Below are 16875 nucleotides of genomic sequence, written 5' to 3'. Positions count from 1 at the left end.
AAAAGAAAGACAATATGAACGCACCTTCCTTCGTAGCCACGACAAAGGAACGTAATCAGTTTTTTCAATAAACTAAAGTATTACTCGATTACGCCAAATTCCATGTTTCTCTTCTTTTAACATTTGCAGCAACATTTTTAATGCGATAGTATTTTGAATAATTAAGACTATAATGTAATCAGCAATAATGTATAATATTGATCGGGGCTAGTGCTAACGAGTTGTTCAACGTTCTCTTTAAGGAGCAATAATGTACAATATTGATGGGGTAACGAGTTGTTCAACGATCAGATCGTGGTATTTGTAAATTTCTGATATTTTCCAAGACAAATTGTTATCACTTTCTTAAAATAAAAATAAAAAAGAGTAAATATTTTGTGGGACAAAAAAAAGTGACAGTGTCATAATATTTTAAACAAGAGGAGTGTTATATCCTCCGAAAAGGATCCGAAACAACCTCCAAAAATTTAAAATATTAATATTTTGTAATAATTTTACTATTAAATAATTATTTAATTTAGTATTTTATAATTTAAATTAATTTTTTAAAGATTCGAAATGTATTTCAGAACATGTTTTCGGAGTTTATAGAATTTTTCTTTAAACAATTAATAGTAGTTAGTAAAGGAATAGAAAAAATGAGATATCTGTGTGTAATCTTTAGAGTGAACGAATAATGTATTTTATTTTTTTCTTTTAATTGTGTTCTATGTGATATGAGTATTTAAGTTATTTCAATTTGAGAAGTTGAGACATTTTATTATTTCACCAATCAAATTATATATATATATATAACATATTAATATTTAACGATTTTTACAAAGTAACTAAATGATAAAATTTATACAAATCTTTTCATTTTTTCATTCGATCTAATCCAATTGTTTCTAAAACTATTTACTCGATTGTAGATATTTTTGAAACACCTCTATAAAAGGGATAAATAAACTATTTTAAAAGAATTTATTATCAACATTCTTCAAATATGAATCTACTTGATTCAAAAGCTTACATCAATACATTTATTAGTTACAACTTACAACTATTACAATAGTTGTAAATAATTATCTAAAGAAAATATAAAAAAAAACTAAATTTTTTAATATTTAAAAAAGAATTAATTATCTATATATTATTATTATAAAAAATTTTATATTGACAATTAATCATATCTTTTAAATTATTTTATTTTATTATTATTTCATTAAATAAGTAATTAACATGATACTATTAAAAAATATGATTAGTTGTTAATATAAAAAAATTTTACACGAGATTAATTCTTTAACCTCATATAAATAAAGAATTAATCTCTATACACTGCAGTATAAAAAATTTTACGCTGACAACCAATCAGATTTGTTAATAGTACTTTTTATTTTAATTTAATTAAATGAACAAATGACATGACACTATTAATAAATCTAATTAATTGTCAGTATAAAAAAATTTTACACTAACAATATATAAATAATTAACTCATAAATAAAAAAATAAGTAAGGCACCATTATTTTGGGAGTTATAAAAGGCAGTTTAGTGATAGGCAGTGAAGATGCAGACTTTCCCTTTGTTTGTACATCATTTCTCCCGGAAAGAGAAAGAGTGATGAGTGCCACAAGTGCAACGTGGTTGGTGGCAGTGGTGGGTGTGGTGGTGGTGGTGGTGTGGAGGGTGGTGGAGTGGGTGTGGGTGAGGCCAAAGAGGGTGGAAAAGGTGTTGAGAACGCAAGGCTTCGATGGCAACCCCTATAGGGTTTTGATTGGGGACACAAGGGAAATGTACAGGGTGCTCCTGCAAGCTGCAAAATCTCAAAAACCCACTAATTTTCTCTCCGATCACAACGACGTAGCACCGCATCTCACAACCTTTAACCATCACATCGTCAACAAATTCGGTATGTATTCTCTTCCCACCTTCATGCTTTCAAAAACATAACAAATAATTCAATTTACATATAAATTCTTTTTTTACTTAAATATGTTTTTAGTCTCTGTAAAATAAATTTATTTTTTATCTCTTAAATTTAAAATTGATATTTTTAATTCTTGTAATATCAAAAAATTTTATTTTAATTTTTATATTCAAATTTTATTAAAAAATTTATTAAATATTATTTCATAAAATTTATCTATTGATATTTATGTGAGTGAAAATATTACATTAAATTCAATTAATATTGTATAATCGTCTTAATTTATTATTTTCATATATGTTATTAGTGATTTAAGGAATTAAAATAAAATTTTTAAAAATTACAAGAACTAAAAATAATAATTTTAAATTCAAGGGACCAAAAATAAATTTATCTTAAATTTGAGAGATTAAAAACAATATTTAAATAATCATTTTTTCTCTCTTTTCCTGTTACCTTCGAGAACTTGAATGCAGTAGACTTACAACAACTTTCATTATTTAACTAATTAAGTTATACTTTCTTGAAAAGGATTTAATATACATGAGTATTACAATTTTCATTTTATTTTCTGTGATTTTTATTATAAATTTTTAAAAAAATTGAAAAAAAAAATCGTATCACCGTTTATTGATACATGATATACATGTTTAGACATTTTGTATAACATGTTGTTTTAGAATGCGAGTCATATCATTAAATAATGAGGGATATGGTTTAAAAATTGAATTTATATTAATTAATTACATGATTTGCAGGGAAAAAATCATTTTCATGGGAAGGTCCTACACCAAAAGTGATCATCACAGAGCCTGAGCATATCAAAGAAATCTTCAACAAGATGCAAGACTTTGGGAAGCCCAAATTGAGCCCCATTTTCAAGTTGTTAGGTACTGGACTTGCAAATTTAGAAGGCGACACATGGCGGATGCACCGAAAGATTATCAATCCTGCTTTCCATTTAGAAAAACTCAAGGTGGGTATATACTTAATAATATATTTTGTTTAGGTGCGATGTAATAACACATTAATATGGGAAAATATCTACTTATTTTTAAAAATATATAGATTAAGTTTGTAAATATTTTTTAAAAAAATTAAAAACCAAATAAAACTTCAATTTGAAAACATATGATAATCATAAAATATTTTTATGATCATCAATCAATTTAAATTAATGGAATAAAATATTAAATAACTTTTAATTTAAAAAAAAATTAGTAAACTTGATTTATCCATTAAAAACTTTTAATTTAAAGATTAGATTATTAAAATTTAATATAAAATAAGAGTTATTGAAAATGATGTAAGTCTACCAAGTAGATCCCTTCTATATGTGTTTAGAAATTATTATGAGAGTAACAGAGCTTGAATCTAAAATCTTATTTATACCGACTATTTCAAATTTTTATCATTAAATAAGAAGTGAAACTCTTCTTTTGAGTAAATAATATTTTGGTCTCTAAGTAGTGAGCCTTGTCATATTGATTCTTGAAACTAAGAAATAATAACTCTTTATCATGAGTCCCAAAACCTAATTACTTTTTGGTCTCTGAATATATTAATATTATCACTTTTATCACATTTTCTTAAATTTTTTACTAATGCAATTGTAAATGAACAAAAATTAGATACAGTGTCATACGTACAGCTGATTCTATTATTGGATTATATTATAAATATAGTACCATAGGTATTATATAGGTACTTAGGTACATTTATATTTTAATTTTAATTAGAAAACAACACTATAGTAGTGTACTTAAATTTTGTTCATTGTGAATTTGCATTTTGAGAGACTTATTTGGCATAGTTTAAGTGATAGAGACTAATATAACAATGCTTCTAATCATTTATTCGGTATATTGTTATTTCTAATGATTTTGGCTAAAAATAAAGAATATATTTGAGAAATGTATATAAGAGAGAATGATATATACTCACATATTGTTCATGTTTTTGTTAGGCAATTTCCTGGCATGTTTTTCTCCATATATGAAACCAATTATATTTTCATCACCCTGCAGGTTATGTTACCAATATTTTCAAGATGTTGCGATGATATGGTTTCCAAATGGGAAGAGATGTTATCTTCAGATGACAAATGTGAGATTGATGTATGGCCTTACCTTCAAAGTTTGACCTGTGATATTATTTCTAGAACAGCATTTGGAAGCAGTTATGAAGAAGGAAAAAGAATATTTGAACTTCTGAAAGAGCAAGGTGGACTTATTATGAAATCACGCAGCGTTTACATTCCAGGATGGTGGTAAGACTAATGGCATCAAAATTAAGCATTCTATTTCTTTCTTTTGGTGTGTAGTACCTTTGTTAACTCTGAGATTAAACAGATTTCTCACAAAATAAAAATGGCTATGCAACTATAAACCTTTGTGTACATGCATGTAACATGATTTGAAAAAGTAATCATATATATGATCTATTTGTAGGTTGCTACCAACAACTACACATAGGAGAATTAAACAAATTGATACTGAAATACGAGCATCACTTAAAGGTATCATCAACAAACGAGAGGAAGCAATGAAGGCCGGTGAAGTCTTGAACAATGACTTATTGGGCATGCTTTTGGAATCAAATCGTATGGAATCACAAGAACATGGAAACAATAAGAACCTTGCAATGACTAACCAAGAAGTAATCGAAGAATGCAATGCATTCTACATAGCAGGACAAGAAACCACATCAGTTTTGCTGGTTTGGACAATGATATTGCTGAGTAGGCATCCTGATTGGCAAGCACGTGCTAGGGATGAAGTATTGGAAGTTTTTGGTAACCAAAAACCAGACTATAATGGGCTAAGTCACCTCAAAATTGTAAGTATCACATAGTTTTACTTTAGTGATTGATATGATTCTAAATTGTGATTGCAATATAGTTCTCAATATAGCATAAAATTGCCAAAAAAAAAAAAAATATGGTTCGTGTGGCTGCAATTGCAGTCGCCATGCGATTACAATAAAACTAAAATTCTTTATGTTGTGATGCAATTGTGCAGATCACAAAAGTTTATATTAATATGCCAAATGCTTTAAATAGAAAAACTCAATAAATTTGTAACTAAATTTAGTGATGAATTTTTTTCTCATGAATTTTGGAGACACAAAAATTTAGTGATATTTCCTTTAAAATTACATATAAATTGTTTTTTCACTTCTTTTTTGGTGTTTTGGTGTTTACTCTTAATGAATATATCTCTCTTTGTTTTAGGTAACCATGATTTTATACGAGGTTTTAAGGTTGTACCCACCTGTAGTTTATTTCAGTCGAGCCATCTCAAGGGATGTGAAACTTGGAAACCTTTCTCTACCAGCAGGAGTGCAAGTTTCCATACCAATCTTGTTGATCCACCATGATCGTGATATCTGGGGTGATGATGCTACTGAGTTCAAACCAGAAAGATTTTCTGAAGGAGTTGCAAAGGCAACAAAGGGCCAAGTCACTTTTTTCCCATTTGGATGGGGTCCTAGAGTGTGCATAGGCCAAAATTTTGCTCTATTAGAAGCAAAATTGGTTTTGTCATTACTTCTACAACGGTTCTCATTTGAGCTTTCTCCGGCCTATACACATGCTCCAGCCACTGTGCTCACTCTTCATCCAAAACATGGGGCTCATATCATCTTACGCAAGTTGTAGTTTCATACTTTTTTAGACTTGGCAAACTCATCCCCATTTAGTTTTATGTTATAATATCTTCTATTTAATTATAGAGGGATACCTCTTCTAAATATATTGAATGCTACTACTTGTAATTCCTAACATGCAAGATCTTATATTGTTTTAATTTCTATGGGTATGTTTGTTTAAACTTTTTTTTTTATATAAAAATGTTTTTTTTAATAAAAATAAGTATTTTATTTATTGTTTTATGTGTTTGTCTAAATTTTTTTAAAATAAACAATTTTCTATTTTTTTAAGAAGCAACTCATATCTATTTTTTAAAGAATTATTTTCTTTTATAAAAAAAAACATTTGTTTAAAAAGACTTCTTTTTAAATTTAAACTAACAAGCTCTATATTTAATCAATTAAAGAAACTCATTTTTCTAAAATTAATTGATTTAATTTAGATAAATTTGAAAACCAATTACTAAAGGATTATTGTAATATTGATCAATGTTGATGAATACAAATGACATATTATACTATATGATCGATATGAACACTCAAATATAAAAGATAGAAAAAGAAAAGGAATACAAGATTTAATATCTGTTAAGAATAATAAATGTTATTACAACTTTTGATTACCACATGAACAAATCAAGAAAGTCCTCTAATATCTCTTAGTCACCCATCCTTCCTCAGATTTAGCCAAAGACAACTTAAAAAGGGTGTAATCTTAAAAACATGTCATCCCTTAGTGAAGTCTCATTGACCATGAAATGGTCAATAATGAACCTTAAATCCAAAGTAGCATGAGAACATTTAGCTTTCATATAAGCTTCCTAATCTTCAGCATTGACTCCATCAAGGCCAACTGCCAGTCAATTTGTATACCCCTCTTTCAGGCCATGAATAAATGCCAAATCATCCTCAGAAATTTGGATATTGTTGTTTCCTTTGAATGTTACCACTCAAGTGATGACATAGATTAATAATCTCTCATCTACTTTGAAGTCACTTACTCCAAATATTTCTCTGACTATTTACCTTTGAGGGTTGCAGAGAGCATCCCTACTCTTGAAGAACTTTTCAGAATATTAAACACAGTCCTACTTACTGATACTCACAAAGTATAATATCTATTCATGTCGTTTCCAAACGAATAAAAACATATTCATTTGAGTTAATCATTAATTTAATATTAAAACAATTCTGACCTTCTGAATATTATTTATCTCACACACACACACAGAGTTTGGAAAAGATTATAAATTATCGGCCATATTTTAGACCAATATCATAATGATAAAAGAAAACATGTTTATAATCTATTTTTCTCACTTACAACTAATAAATTGTAATGAATTTGATTAATGTGTAAAGAAATTTGGATTTATTTTTCATAAATTATAATGTGTATGCAATAGATTGAGGAACAGAAATAATTACCAAATGAAAAATTATAGATTCAAAATACTGGTATGCATAATAAGTAAGAGGTATTTTTTGAATTTGAGATGTTTTATCAAGATTTAAAATTTAACTTGAGATTAAACTGAGATTCGCTAATCGTAATTGACATAATTTACTGGCAGCAAAACGGGCCACTGCACCGCCCCAACCTGCTGCCGACCAGTCAAAATGCAGGTAAGTCTGTCACATTCTACTATTAAAGTGACTTTAAAAATTTAACTTATCTTATTTACCCATAATTTGATGGGTCAATCTTCTTAATAATTTCTAAAAGATAATTTTTACTTTATATATGTAATATATTTTTAGAAATTAAATAACTTAACTTAATTTTTTAATAATTTTTATTTTAGATACAATAAATAAAATAAAAAATTATAAAAATAATAAATAGGTCTATTTACACTTAATAAATGTGTTTATATATAATTATATATACTATAATATTAAACATAAGTTCAAAAGGATAAAAAATTAATACTACTATTTTATTTAAATGTTATAATATAAAAAATAGGTTGGCAAGTAAGTAAAGGAGAGTCAAAGTGGGTTAGTAGTTATTAGGAGAAACAATGAACTAAACCAACTTAAAAATATTTTGAAATTATATTTGATGATTAACTTATTGAACTTAATTTATGAATCAATTTGAGTTAAAGATTAAATTTCATAAATAAATTAGTCAAACTTGAGTTATATATACTTTGACTCATTAAATTTATAAATTGGTTCAACAAATAAATATATAATTAACTATTTAATTTTATCTTATTAAAATTTGAAAGAATATTCAAAACTTTATTATTATTATTGTTATTGTTGTTGTTGTTGAGATTTTCTATTATTTTATACAAGGTGATGTAGTTTTCACTTATATTAGTTGTTAATTATTTTGAGGCATACCTTGAAAACTTGAAAAACTAATAAAATAAGTTTTGTTTTGTCCTTTAAAAAATAATTATTTTATTTAAAATCTATTATTAAATTAAAATTTTAAAATATATAAAATTAAAAAAAAATTAATTTGGTTTGTGTGATTCAAACTAACAAACTTGAACTGATTTCAAGTTTAAAATAAAAATTCATGTCAAACTCAAGTCAAGTAATAAGCTGAATCAAATATTATTAAGACAAGTTTAGTTTAAATCTCATCAAGGTGGATTGACTTCTCAAATTTAATCCATTTTATCATCCATCATACAGTTTGAAAAGTAAGAAAATAATATATATATATATATATATATATATATATATATATTATATATATAATTAAAAAAAAATTAAAGATGAGACAGTTAATGAAGAAAGAAATCACATGTCTTAATATCAAAGGGTAAAAAAAATATCAAGATGAATATCATTAATTTTTATTTTGATTTTATATTATTATTTTTAATTTTAATTAAAACAAAAAGATGAGATACTTAATGAAGAAATCACATGTCCTACTAAGAAAAGAAATACATATATCCTAAAAACGAAAAAAAAAATATGATTTATAATATCAAGATGAATATCATTAATTTTAGTTCTGATTATATATTATTTATAATTAATTATTTATTTTTTTACAACACGTAATTAATAAACATATATATATATATATATATATATATTAACTTACATTTAGTTGCAGGCAATTTAATCAATGATCTTAAATTATAGTCTCTGATTATATTGAATAATTCGAATTATGAATTTTATCACTTATAATGATTTTATTCTACTAACAAAATTAGATACTATTAAAAAGATAGGGGAAAAAAAGAAGCTTTCATACACTCATCTATCATCCACTTATATATCAATACACACTCACAATTGCTCTAAAAGCCCCATCCACACAACTGGTTTGGGGGGAAGAAACAAACAAGTGATAGATGATATGGAGAAAGAAACAAAGAAGGCCATCATGATAGTAGATCACAATAAGGAGGATTTCTCATATCTCTACACTTCTCTTCCTAACAATATCTTATGCTCCATCCTCTCTTTGCTTCCAATTGATGAAGTTGTGTGAGGACTAGCATCCTTTCAAAGAAATGGAGGTCTATGTGCAAGCAAACCACTTACCTTGATTTTGATATGAAACACATGATATACCCTTTAGCAAGGCTCACCACAACTGAAGGTACTCCTTCTGATTTCATTCTCAATTTGGATAAAGAAAAAGGAATTTACAGGTATAACATACTTTGCTTTTAGACTCTTGAAGGAACACTTTGGTGACATGACTCTCGGTTTTCAATGATATAACATGTCTCTCGGTTTTTCTTTAGCAAGTGAAAGGTTTGAAAGGTCTAACCATAGCTTTGTTTAATTATAAATTTATAATAGGTTATACTTATATCCTTTCACCTATACTGCATTCCGGGTATAGAAGAAAACATTAGTAGATCTAGCCAAGAACCATTTCCAGGACACCACTTTGTCTCGATCTATGATATATCATGTCAGCTCTAATATTGTGGTACTGGGGTTGGGATTATCACTTTGTTTATATTGGTATCATTTCTAAGCCCTTATAAGATATAATTTTCTTTCACTACTAGAAAAGTCATTTTCTTACGAATTTTCGTGTAAAAAAATATTTGCAGAAATTTTTTACAAATTTTCCTGCAAAAAAATATTCGTAGAAATTTTTTACAAATTTATTTGGGAAAAATAATTTACAGATATTTCTTACAAATTTTGCTACAATTTTAATAATCATAGAAATTTTTTTCCATGGTAAAAATTTGCAGAAAATATTATAAGAATTTTATTTTGTTTCTTGCAGATTTTCTTGCAAAAATAAATTCGCAAATAATGTTTACTAAATGGTAGAAAACTTTTGTAGGTAACTTTTCTTGCTGATTTTCCTGCAAATTTTAATCCGCAAGAAAAATATAAAAAAAATATTTAAATTTATAAATTTAATATTTTAAAAAAAAAATTCAAGTCGCACATTGATTGAAAATAAAATAATTAAAGAGTATATAAGTTGGGACAACACTTACCTTACAACAAGTTGATTTGTACGGTTGAGTGTTAGGCTTATAATCTACAATCTTAAAATTTAAAAGATTATGTATCATATGTTGGAGACATGGAAACAAATGTTTTAGATGAATTCATTGTGAGCATTTGAAAGTTGAAAAATTATTGATAAAATTTATAGTAATTTTTTTAATTTTTTCATAAAAAATATTCCTGTAGAATTTCTTGCGAAAAAATTTGCAAGAAACTTTACTGCGATTTTTTTTTTTGCAGGAAGCTTTCCTGCAAATTCTTTTTTGCAAGAAATTTCGCAGGAAAATTTCCTACGAATTTTAAAATTCGCAAAAGTATATTATCTACGAAGGTATTACCTGCAAATAAAATTTCGCCAAAAAAATTTGTAGGAACAACGTTTCTTGCGAATTTTTATGAAAAATTCGCAAGAAAAGTCGCATATAATAAGAAAAATTCTAGTAGTCTTTAGATTTCATTTAGAAGACTGGTACGATTGTTTGAGTCAAAACCTTTTTTTCTAAAATATGAAATTAAAGTAATGAGTTGTAGTTTTAAAACTTATTTTTTTATTTTGCAAATGGAAAAATATATATTTTCATACATGTACACATGCATAAAAACACAAGTTCACCGTTGACGTGAAATTTTATATCATGTTATATTATTTTGTATCATATCATTAATCTATGTTAACTATTAACATAATACATTACGTCATCATTTATATATCATATTATCGATATATTCTAATGGTCAAATATGTGATATAATTAATTAATATATTGCATCAATAATCAACTAACATCATCAAATAAACAATTAATTGAGAAAAAAATATGCAAAATTTTAGAAGTTGAATGGGAAAATAAGAGAAAACCATAAAACCTATCTTAAAGTCCTAATTTAACAACTAACATGTCATTAATTTCAAGACCCCTTAAATAAAGTCTCATATTCAAGTTTTGTAAATTGAATATATATATATATATATATATAGAATTTTTTACTGTTCTAGAATTTTAAAAAAATTACAAAAATAAATCTTTCCACACTTTATTTACAAAAATAGACCACTTTACTGTAGTAAGTTCAAAATTCGGTCCTCAAAGAGCCAAATTCTAACCTGACTATAGTGGTTTCTAATGGTTTAAAAATTATAGACGAAAAAAAAAGTGTGGGGAGATCACTGTAGCCAGATTGGAATTTGATTTTCTAGGAATCGAATTTTGTCTTGCAAGAGTAAAGGGGTCTACTTTACGTGTAAGGGGTTTATTTTTGTAATTTTTTTTTAGAAAAATTCTATATATATATATATATATATATAATTAAAATGGAAAATACACTAAAGACAAAAAAAAACAAAATTTTTCAAATTCAATTAATTCAGAAAATATTTTGTACTATTAGAACTATATCTAAAAAAAATCCCAAATTTAGCAGCCATGTGTTTGATGGCCTACAAATTCTGCTTATGGCATCTTTTCTTGGGCTAAGCTGGAGATGCATAATCCGCCTCTTGATACTTGATAGGGTATGTTAGTGGGGCCATGACATGATGACAGAGACAGAAAGACCGCTAGACCTTTCTATCCTATTAAACTCTTCTCTGCTCAATGCTTTGCCGACTCCAACTGTTTTTACTTATCATATGCTTATCTACTTAATTAAAACGTGTTTATTTGTAGTGTCTTCAATTGTTTACCCTAACATTTTATTTAATTTCTATTCTTTTAATTTTACATTAAATTTTATATTAATATAATTTCTTATGTTGCTCTTTTAAATCTTAAATAACCCTTGCACTGCAAGAGACATTCACAATATTTATTATCCTGGTGGACATTTTATAAAAATAAAATTAACAAATGCCCATACCAGTGGAAAGCCATGGATTACTTTGCCTTGTGTAAGGATCACATGCAGAGAATTTTTTACTGAAATAAAAAAAAATTTAATTTTTTTTACCAAAACAGCCCCTATTTCAATTTATTTACAGAAGTAGCACATTTTACTGTTCACACTCAGAATTCGGTTCCCGGGAAACCGAATTCTGAACTTTAATTTTTTTTTTGTTTTCTTTTTTTGCTCAGAATTCGGTTCCCGGATAACCGAATTCTGAGTAGTGTTTAAATTTTTTTTTCCTTTTCTGTTTGTAGTTCAGGTTGTGTGTTAATATTGCAACTGGAATGGCTCGTTCTCCAAGCAGAACGAGTCGTTCTGCTTGCACGCGTAGTCTGATAATTTTGAAACTGAAACGTCCAAGCAAAACGGCCCGTTTTGATCCATTCTTCATGTGTGTATTTTTGCATCTGGAACGGCCCGTTTTGAAAGGAGAACAGGCCGTTTTGCAAGAACGGGCCATTCTAGATCCATTTTTACACCATGCTCAGATCTAAAACGCAAAAGAAAATATATTAAAAAAAAATTTAACAGCTCAGAATTCGGTTCCCTAAAAATCGAATTCTGAACGTAAACAGTGAAAGGTGTTACTTGGATAAATAAATTGGTACAGGTGCTTTTTTGGTAAAAAAATTTTTAAAAAATTCTATTTTAGTGAAAAATTCCACATGTAGAACCATTTGATCTGCTGTGAGCAACGCCAGGGATCAATTTCTTTGCACACAAAATTGAAGTCCAGTCCTTTAGAATAGCAATTGTTGAATGTAAATGCATAAGGGAGTCATAATACATTCACATAGTCTAGTACCCTCATGAGTTTTTTTATTCATAATAAGCACAATGACAACAACCGAGTTTGAATCTAATTTCCTGGTGGGTTTACTTAAATTAGTTTTGAAATCCTTAAGTTGGACCGTTACTCACAGTAGCAGAGCTGTTAATAAATCTATGGATTGCTACCAAACTACCAATCCTTAGCCAATAGGGCAACCATTAGCTGCGGGCTTGTGGCATAATACTACCATTTTTTTTGTGAGTGTAGTCTTTATGAGAGCCAAACATTGCAATCCGAGGGAAAAAGCAAGTAACAAACATGATCCTTATTTAAAGAGGGGGTGGTATATGCTATAATTGTTAACTCACTATAACAATGTTTCCTATAAATATTGATAAAGCACATAAAGTCTTGCTTCATCATATCTTTAGTCAGGACCAGGTGAACCATGTAATAAATCAAACAATCCAGATTACATATGGTAGCAGTTTTCAATGAATACATAAATCGCACTCGGACATGATTTCCAGCAACTGATTTACTTTACATGCATTTGTCTAGCAAACTTTACAACTCTTAACATGAAGACTACCAGTCCTCTGCACCCTTTGTCACACCAAAAATAATCGCAATTGTAGCCAGAACAGCCTGCAAAAGTAGTCACACAAAGTTAGTGTTACCTTCTCATGCATTATGGAACAATTTGATACAAGTGAACACAACAACTTCAAGCAATCTAATTATGAATTACAAGGCCATCATAAGTTTGACAGTGCTACAAGCAACTAACAAGAAAATGTGGAGATAAAAATAAAAGAGAGTTGGTGCAATAAACCTATTAACACCACGCAATTCCCCTCAGGAACATATGACAAAATTCAAACAAGTAGTGGTACAACTAAAAGAATATAATAACTTAAGAACTGAAATAGGCTTTTATAGAAAAGACGAAAGGATGGAATCACTTACAGCAACTATACAAGCAACATATCCAGGTTTCTCCCGATAGTCTACTCTGGAACAAAGCATAATTATTGCTCCGACATACCATGGAATACCAGCAAGAAAGAAGCCTAATATAAACCTTCACAACAACAAAAAAAAATTGGAAATCAACAAGCCAATATTAACTTTGGTAGTAAGTGTCTGATATCAACACATGGAAAAAGAAAGGAAAATAACATGTATGAGAATTATTAACACTGGATAATATAAAAGGAAACAACCCAAATGGTTCCAGCATTTTTATAAGGTGAATGGAAGCATGTATGAACCATCACCAGGTTCAAGTTCCTCGGCACTATAAAGGAAAAAAAATCTAACCAAGGAAGTATCAATACTTTCTATGAATGAGATGTTATTAACCTGGGTGAACTGACATAATCTCCAACGAAAATTAAAGAAAGGCATGGCAGACCATGTCAACAGCCTACTTGTTTCACATTGTAATAAGTATGTATGTCAACTTTGATGTACAATGATAATAATAAATGGCAAAATGTTGGCCATACCGTAAAATATCAAGGGAAAAAATTATGAGTCCAACCTGATAATACACAGGTGAAAATCATAATAATGGCTTCAATCATTTTCCTTGGAATGGCAAGGGGGGAAGAGGTGGGAAGGGGAGTATCAATAATAAAGAAAAGGTGTAGACACCAATACACACAAACTGCTGGAAATTCAAAGCAGCTTGTCCAGAAGGTGACCATTTTCAAAAAAAATGTCAAATGAGTTGATATTCGAGAAGGTTCTCATGAAATGGCAAATCCTATGCCAATCCCCTCTTCTCTCCCTCTCAAGCTGTAATAAATTTCATAGCCCAGCCTTTTTAAATGCAAGCATAAAAAGAAAGCTATGATATTCCACTCCCAGTAAGCAAATTTACTATCAAAATATTATATTGCCTACTTTCTCTGCTAAATATTACATTAAGTGGACTCACCAGCACAGCTCAAAATAAGAATGCATCTACGATTTCAATATTTTATAGGAGCATATACCCTCATTCAATAAAATCATAAATAAAAGAAGTTAACAACACTAAAAATCAAAGAGTATTTTCCTCATGCACAATAGTCAAATTCGACATTTAAGTTTTCAGCAAAATATAAAATCAACTTTGCCAGTGAAAATGTTAATGGTGATTAGTGATAGAAAATTAAGATAACTTGAAGCAATTATCAAAAAAAACTGAGGTCAACACAAATCAAAGAAAGATTATTAATGACATACGCTACCACAAATAGAAAAGAGAGACTTCTCAAGTTACATAGATTTAGCAATCTTCACCAACAGAACAGGTTAGGAATTATAGCTTGGCTTTGGATTGTATGTTACATAAATATAGCTTTTTGAACACACACAAACAGACAAGTCAAGCTCCTCAAATATAGTTATCTACAAGTCATTGCTGACAAGTAATATGCCACCATGCAGGAAATTTACTTACAGACACCAGCCGCAACCAATGCCACAGCAACCAAGGCGGGGTTCTCTTACAGGTCTTCCTTCAGCAACAGCATAACCTAAATCAGTTAAAACAGGAAACCATATCAAAATCTAGCAGGTTGGAAAATGAAGTCTGTGGCACCACAAAGAGATGTCAATATCATCATCAAACTCGCATCCATTGGATTCTTATATATTAAAAAGAAAACAATTGCTCATAATAGTCTCCTAAATAACCAGCTTTGCTTCCACCAAATTAGTGTTGCATGATTTCTTATTAATTTATTCATTTATTTTAATGCAACAACACATATTGCACACACCACCGTGACTAACGACCAAAACAGCGTATAGAAATCTCAATGAGAAGTGTAAAATTATCAAAGAGAGTAGATCTAGTCCTAGCAGTCTATCAACCTGCCAAATCATTCTATAACTTTACTTAACCCAGCCACTCCGATCATAGGCAAACCATTTACTCATAGATAATTAAAACTTAAAAAACATGATGGAAAGGGATAAGGATAAGAAATAATCACAGACAAACCATGATTAAGCCAAAACACTGAATCACCATCTCCAGCCACAAAATTTTCATCGGATTCTACAACTTCAAACTGCCAACACCATTTTCCAAAATCACTCCCATCACCACAGTCAGACCCATTCTCAACCTCCAACAACCAAACAGATTGAGAAAAGAAAAACAAACCAAATACTCACACAAAAATCAAGTCAACCCAAGAACAGAAATTCTTCCCCAAAACCCAAAATTCCACACAGACAAACACTTGACCTATCACTCTCTCGCAGTACAAACAGCCAAACCCGTCATGAAAAGTTCCAAACTTCGATCCAACCCATCACACAAAATCACAAATCATCACTCAACACATCATTCCAAAATTAAATTTTGCCCTCTTCATTTCCAATCAAAAACCAAACCCAAAAACTAAAATTAAAAATTAATAAAAAAATTAACTTTTTTTAAAAAAAAAAGTCAGAAGGGCAGGGTGATACCGGGAACTGCTTGGTACCCGGAGTAATAGGGCGGAGGAGGGGCGGAGGAGTCGCCGACGCCGGGCGGCGGAACGGGCTGAGGAAAGCCGATGGCGGGGTGCTGCTGCGGCGGCGGCGGAGGGTAGTTGGAGACGCCTTGGAAGGTGCCGTACTGGGCGGCTGGATAGGGTTGCGGCGGCGGCGGAGGGTGGTGGTGGTGGTGGTGGTCGGCGGAGAAGGCTTTAGGTTTGTCTTCGTCAGTCATATTTGTTGAAAGAGTTATTGACTAGTGGTGAAGGTTGGATGGATAGTGGCAGAGAAATGGTTCAATTGTTTGTATTTGTGGGAATGATTGTGATTTATTTATTGTGTTTTGGACCCACACCACACCACAATCACACAAACTTATTTCTGTAGCAAGAGTTTAAGGGAAAGTCTGCATTTTTAAGTGTTTCTGAAAAGTAGAATTTCCCATTTTCAAAGGTTGATAGTAACTTTTTCAATCTTTTTAACTAGGTCATTAATAAAAATTAAAAAAAAAATAGGTAATTGAGGTTAATAGTATGAATACAAATAGTTAACTTTCACAAAATATTTTATATTTATCTTTTACCCAGAGATCTAATTATAAAAATTAACAACTCAATTTCGAATTTTATAGTTTAAGGATGTATTTAAAAAAAAATTAAGATTCTATGTATGTGTTTTCTTAAGTAAAACTTAGTAAAATAAGTTATGTTGTGT

General features: G+C 29.1%; 2 protein-coding genes across 2 annotated transcripts; one reads left to right on the top strand and one right to left on the bottom strand.

Moving 5' to 3' along the window:
* The first annotated feature begins 1589 nt into the window (after window positions 1–1589).
* Window positions 1590–5719, top strand: LOC109813753 (11-oxo-beta-amyrin 30-oxidase). The gene is made up of 5 exons (XM_020378006.3): window positions 1590–1895; window positions 2672–2889; window positions 3941–4182; window positions 4364–4751; window positions 5146–5719. Exons 1-5 carry the CDS (start codon window positions 1607–1609, stop codon window positions 5569–5571), a joined length of 1563 nt encoding a protein of 520 aa, XP_020233595.1. The 5' UTR covers window positions 1590–1606; the 3' UTR covers window positions 5572–5719.
* Window positions 5720–12991: 7272 nt separating this feature from the next.
* Window positions 12992–16487, bottom strand: LOC109813776 (large ribosomal subunit protein eL20z). The gene is made up of 4 exons (XM_020378032.3): window positions 16153–16487; window positions 15134–15209; window positions 13651–13765; window positions 12992–13329 (listed from the first exon to the last, which is right to left on the bottom strand). Exons 1-4 carry the CDS (start codon window positions 16394–16396, stop codon window positions 13270–13272), a joined length of 495 nt encoding a protein of 164 aa, XP_020233621.2. The 5' UTR covers window positions 16397–16487; the 3' UTR covers window positions 12992–13269.
* Between the last annotated feature and the right edge of the window lie 388 nt (window positions 16488–16875).

This window comes from Cajanus cajan, chromosome 10 (genome assembly GCF_000230855.2).
Source record: "Cajanus cajan strain Asha chromosome 10, NIPB_CcT2T_4, whole genome shotgun sequence".
Classification (NCBI taxonomy): domain Eukaryota; kingdom Viridiplantae; phylum Streptophyta; class Magnoliopsida; order Fabales; family Fabaceae; genus Cajanus; species Cajanus cajan.
Note: the sequence above shows the minus strand (reverse complement) of the source record. Positions and strands in the feature narration are given on the sequence as shown.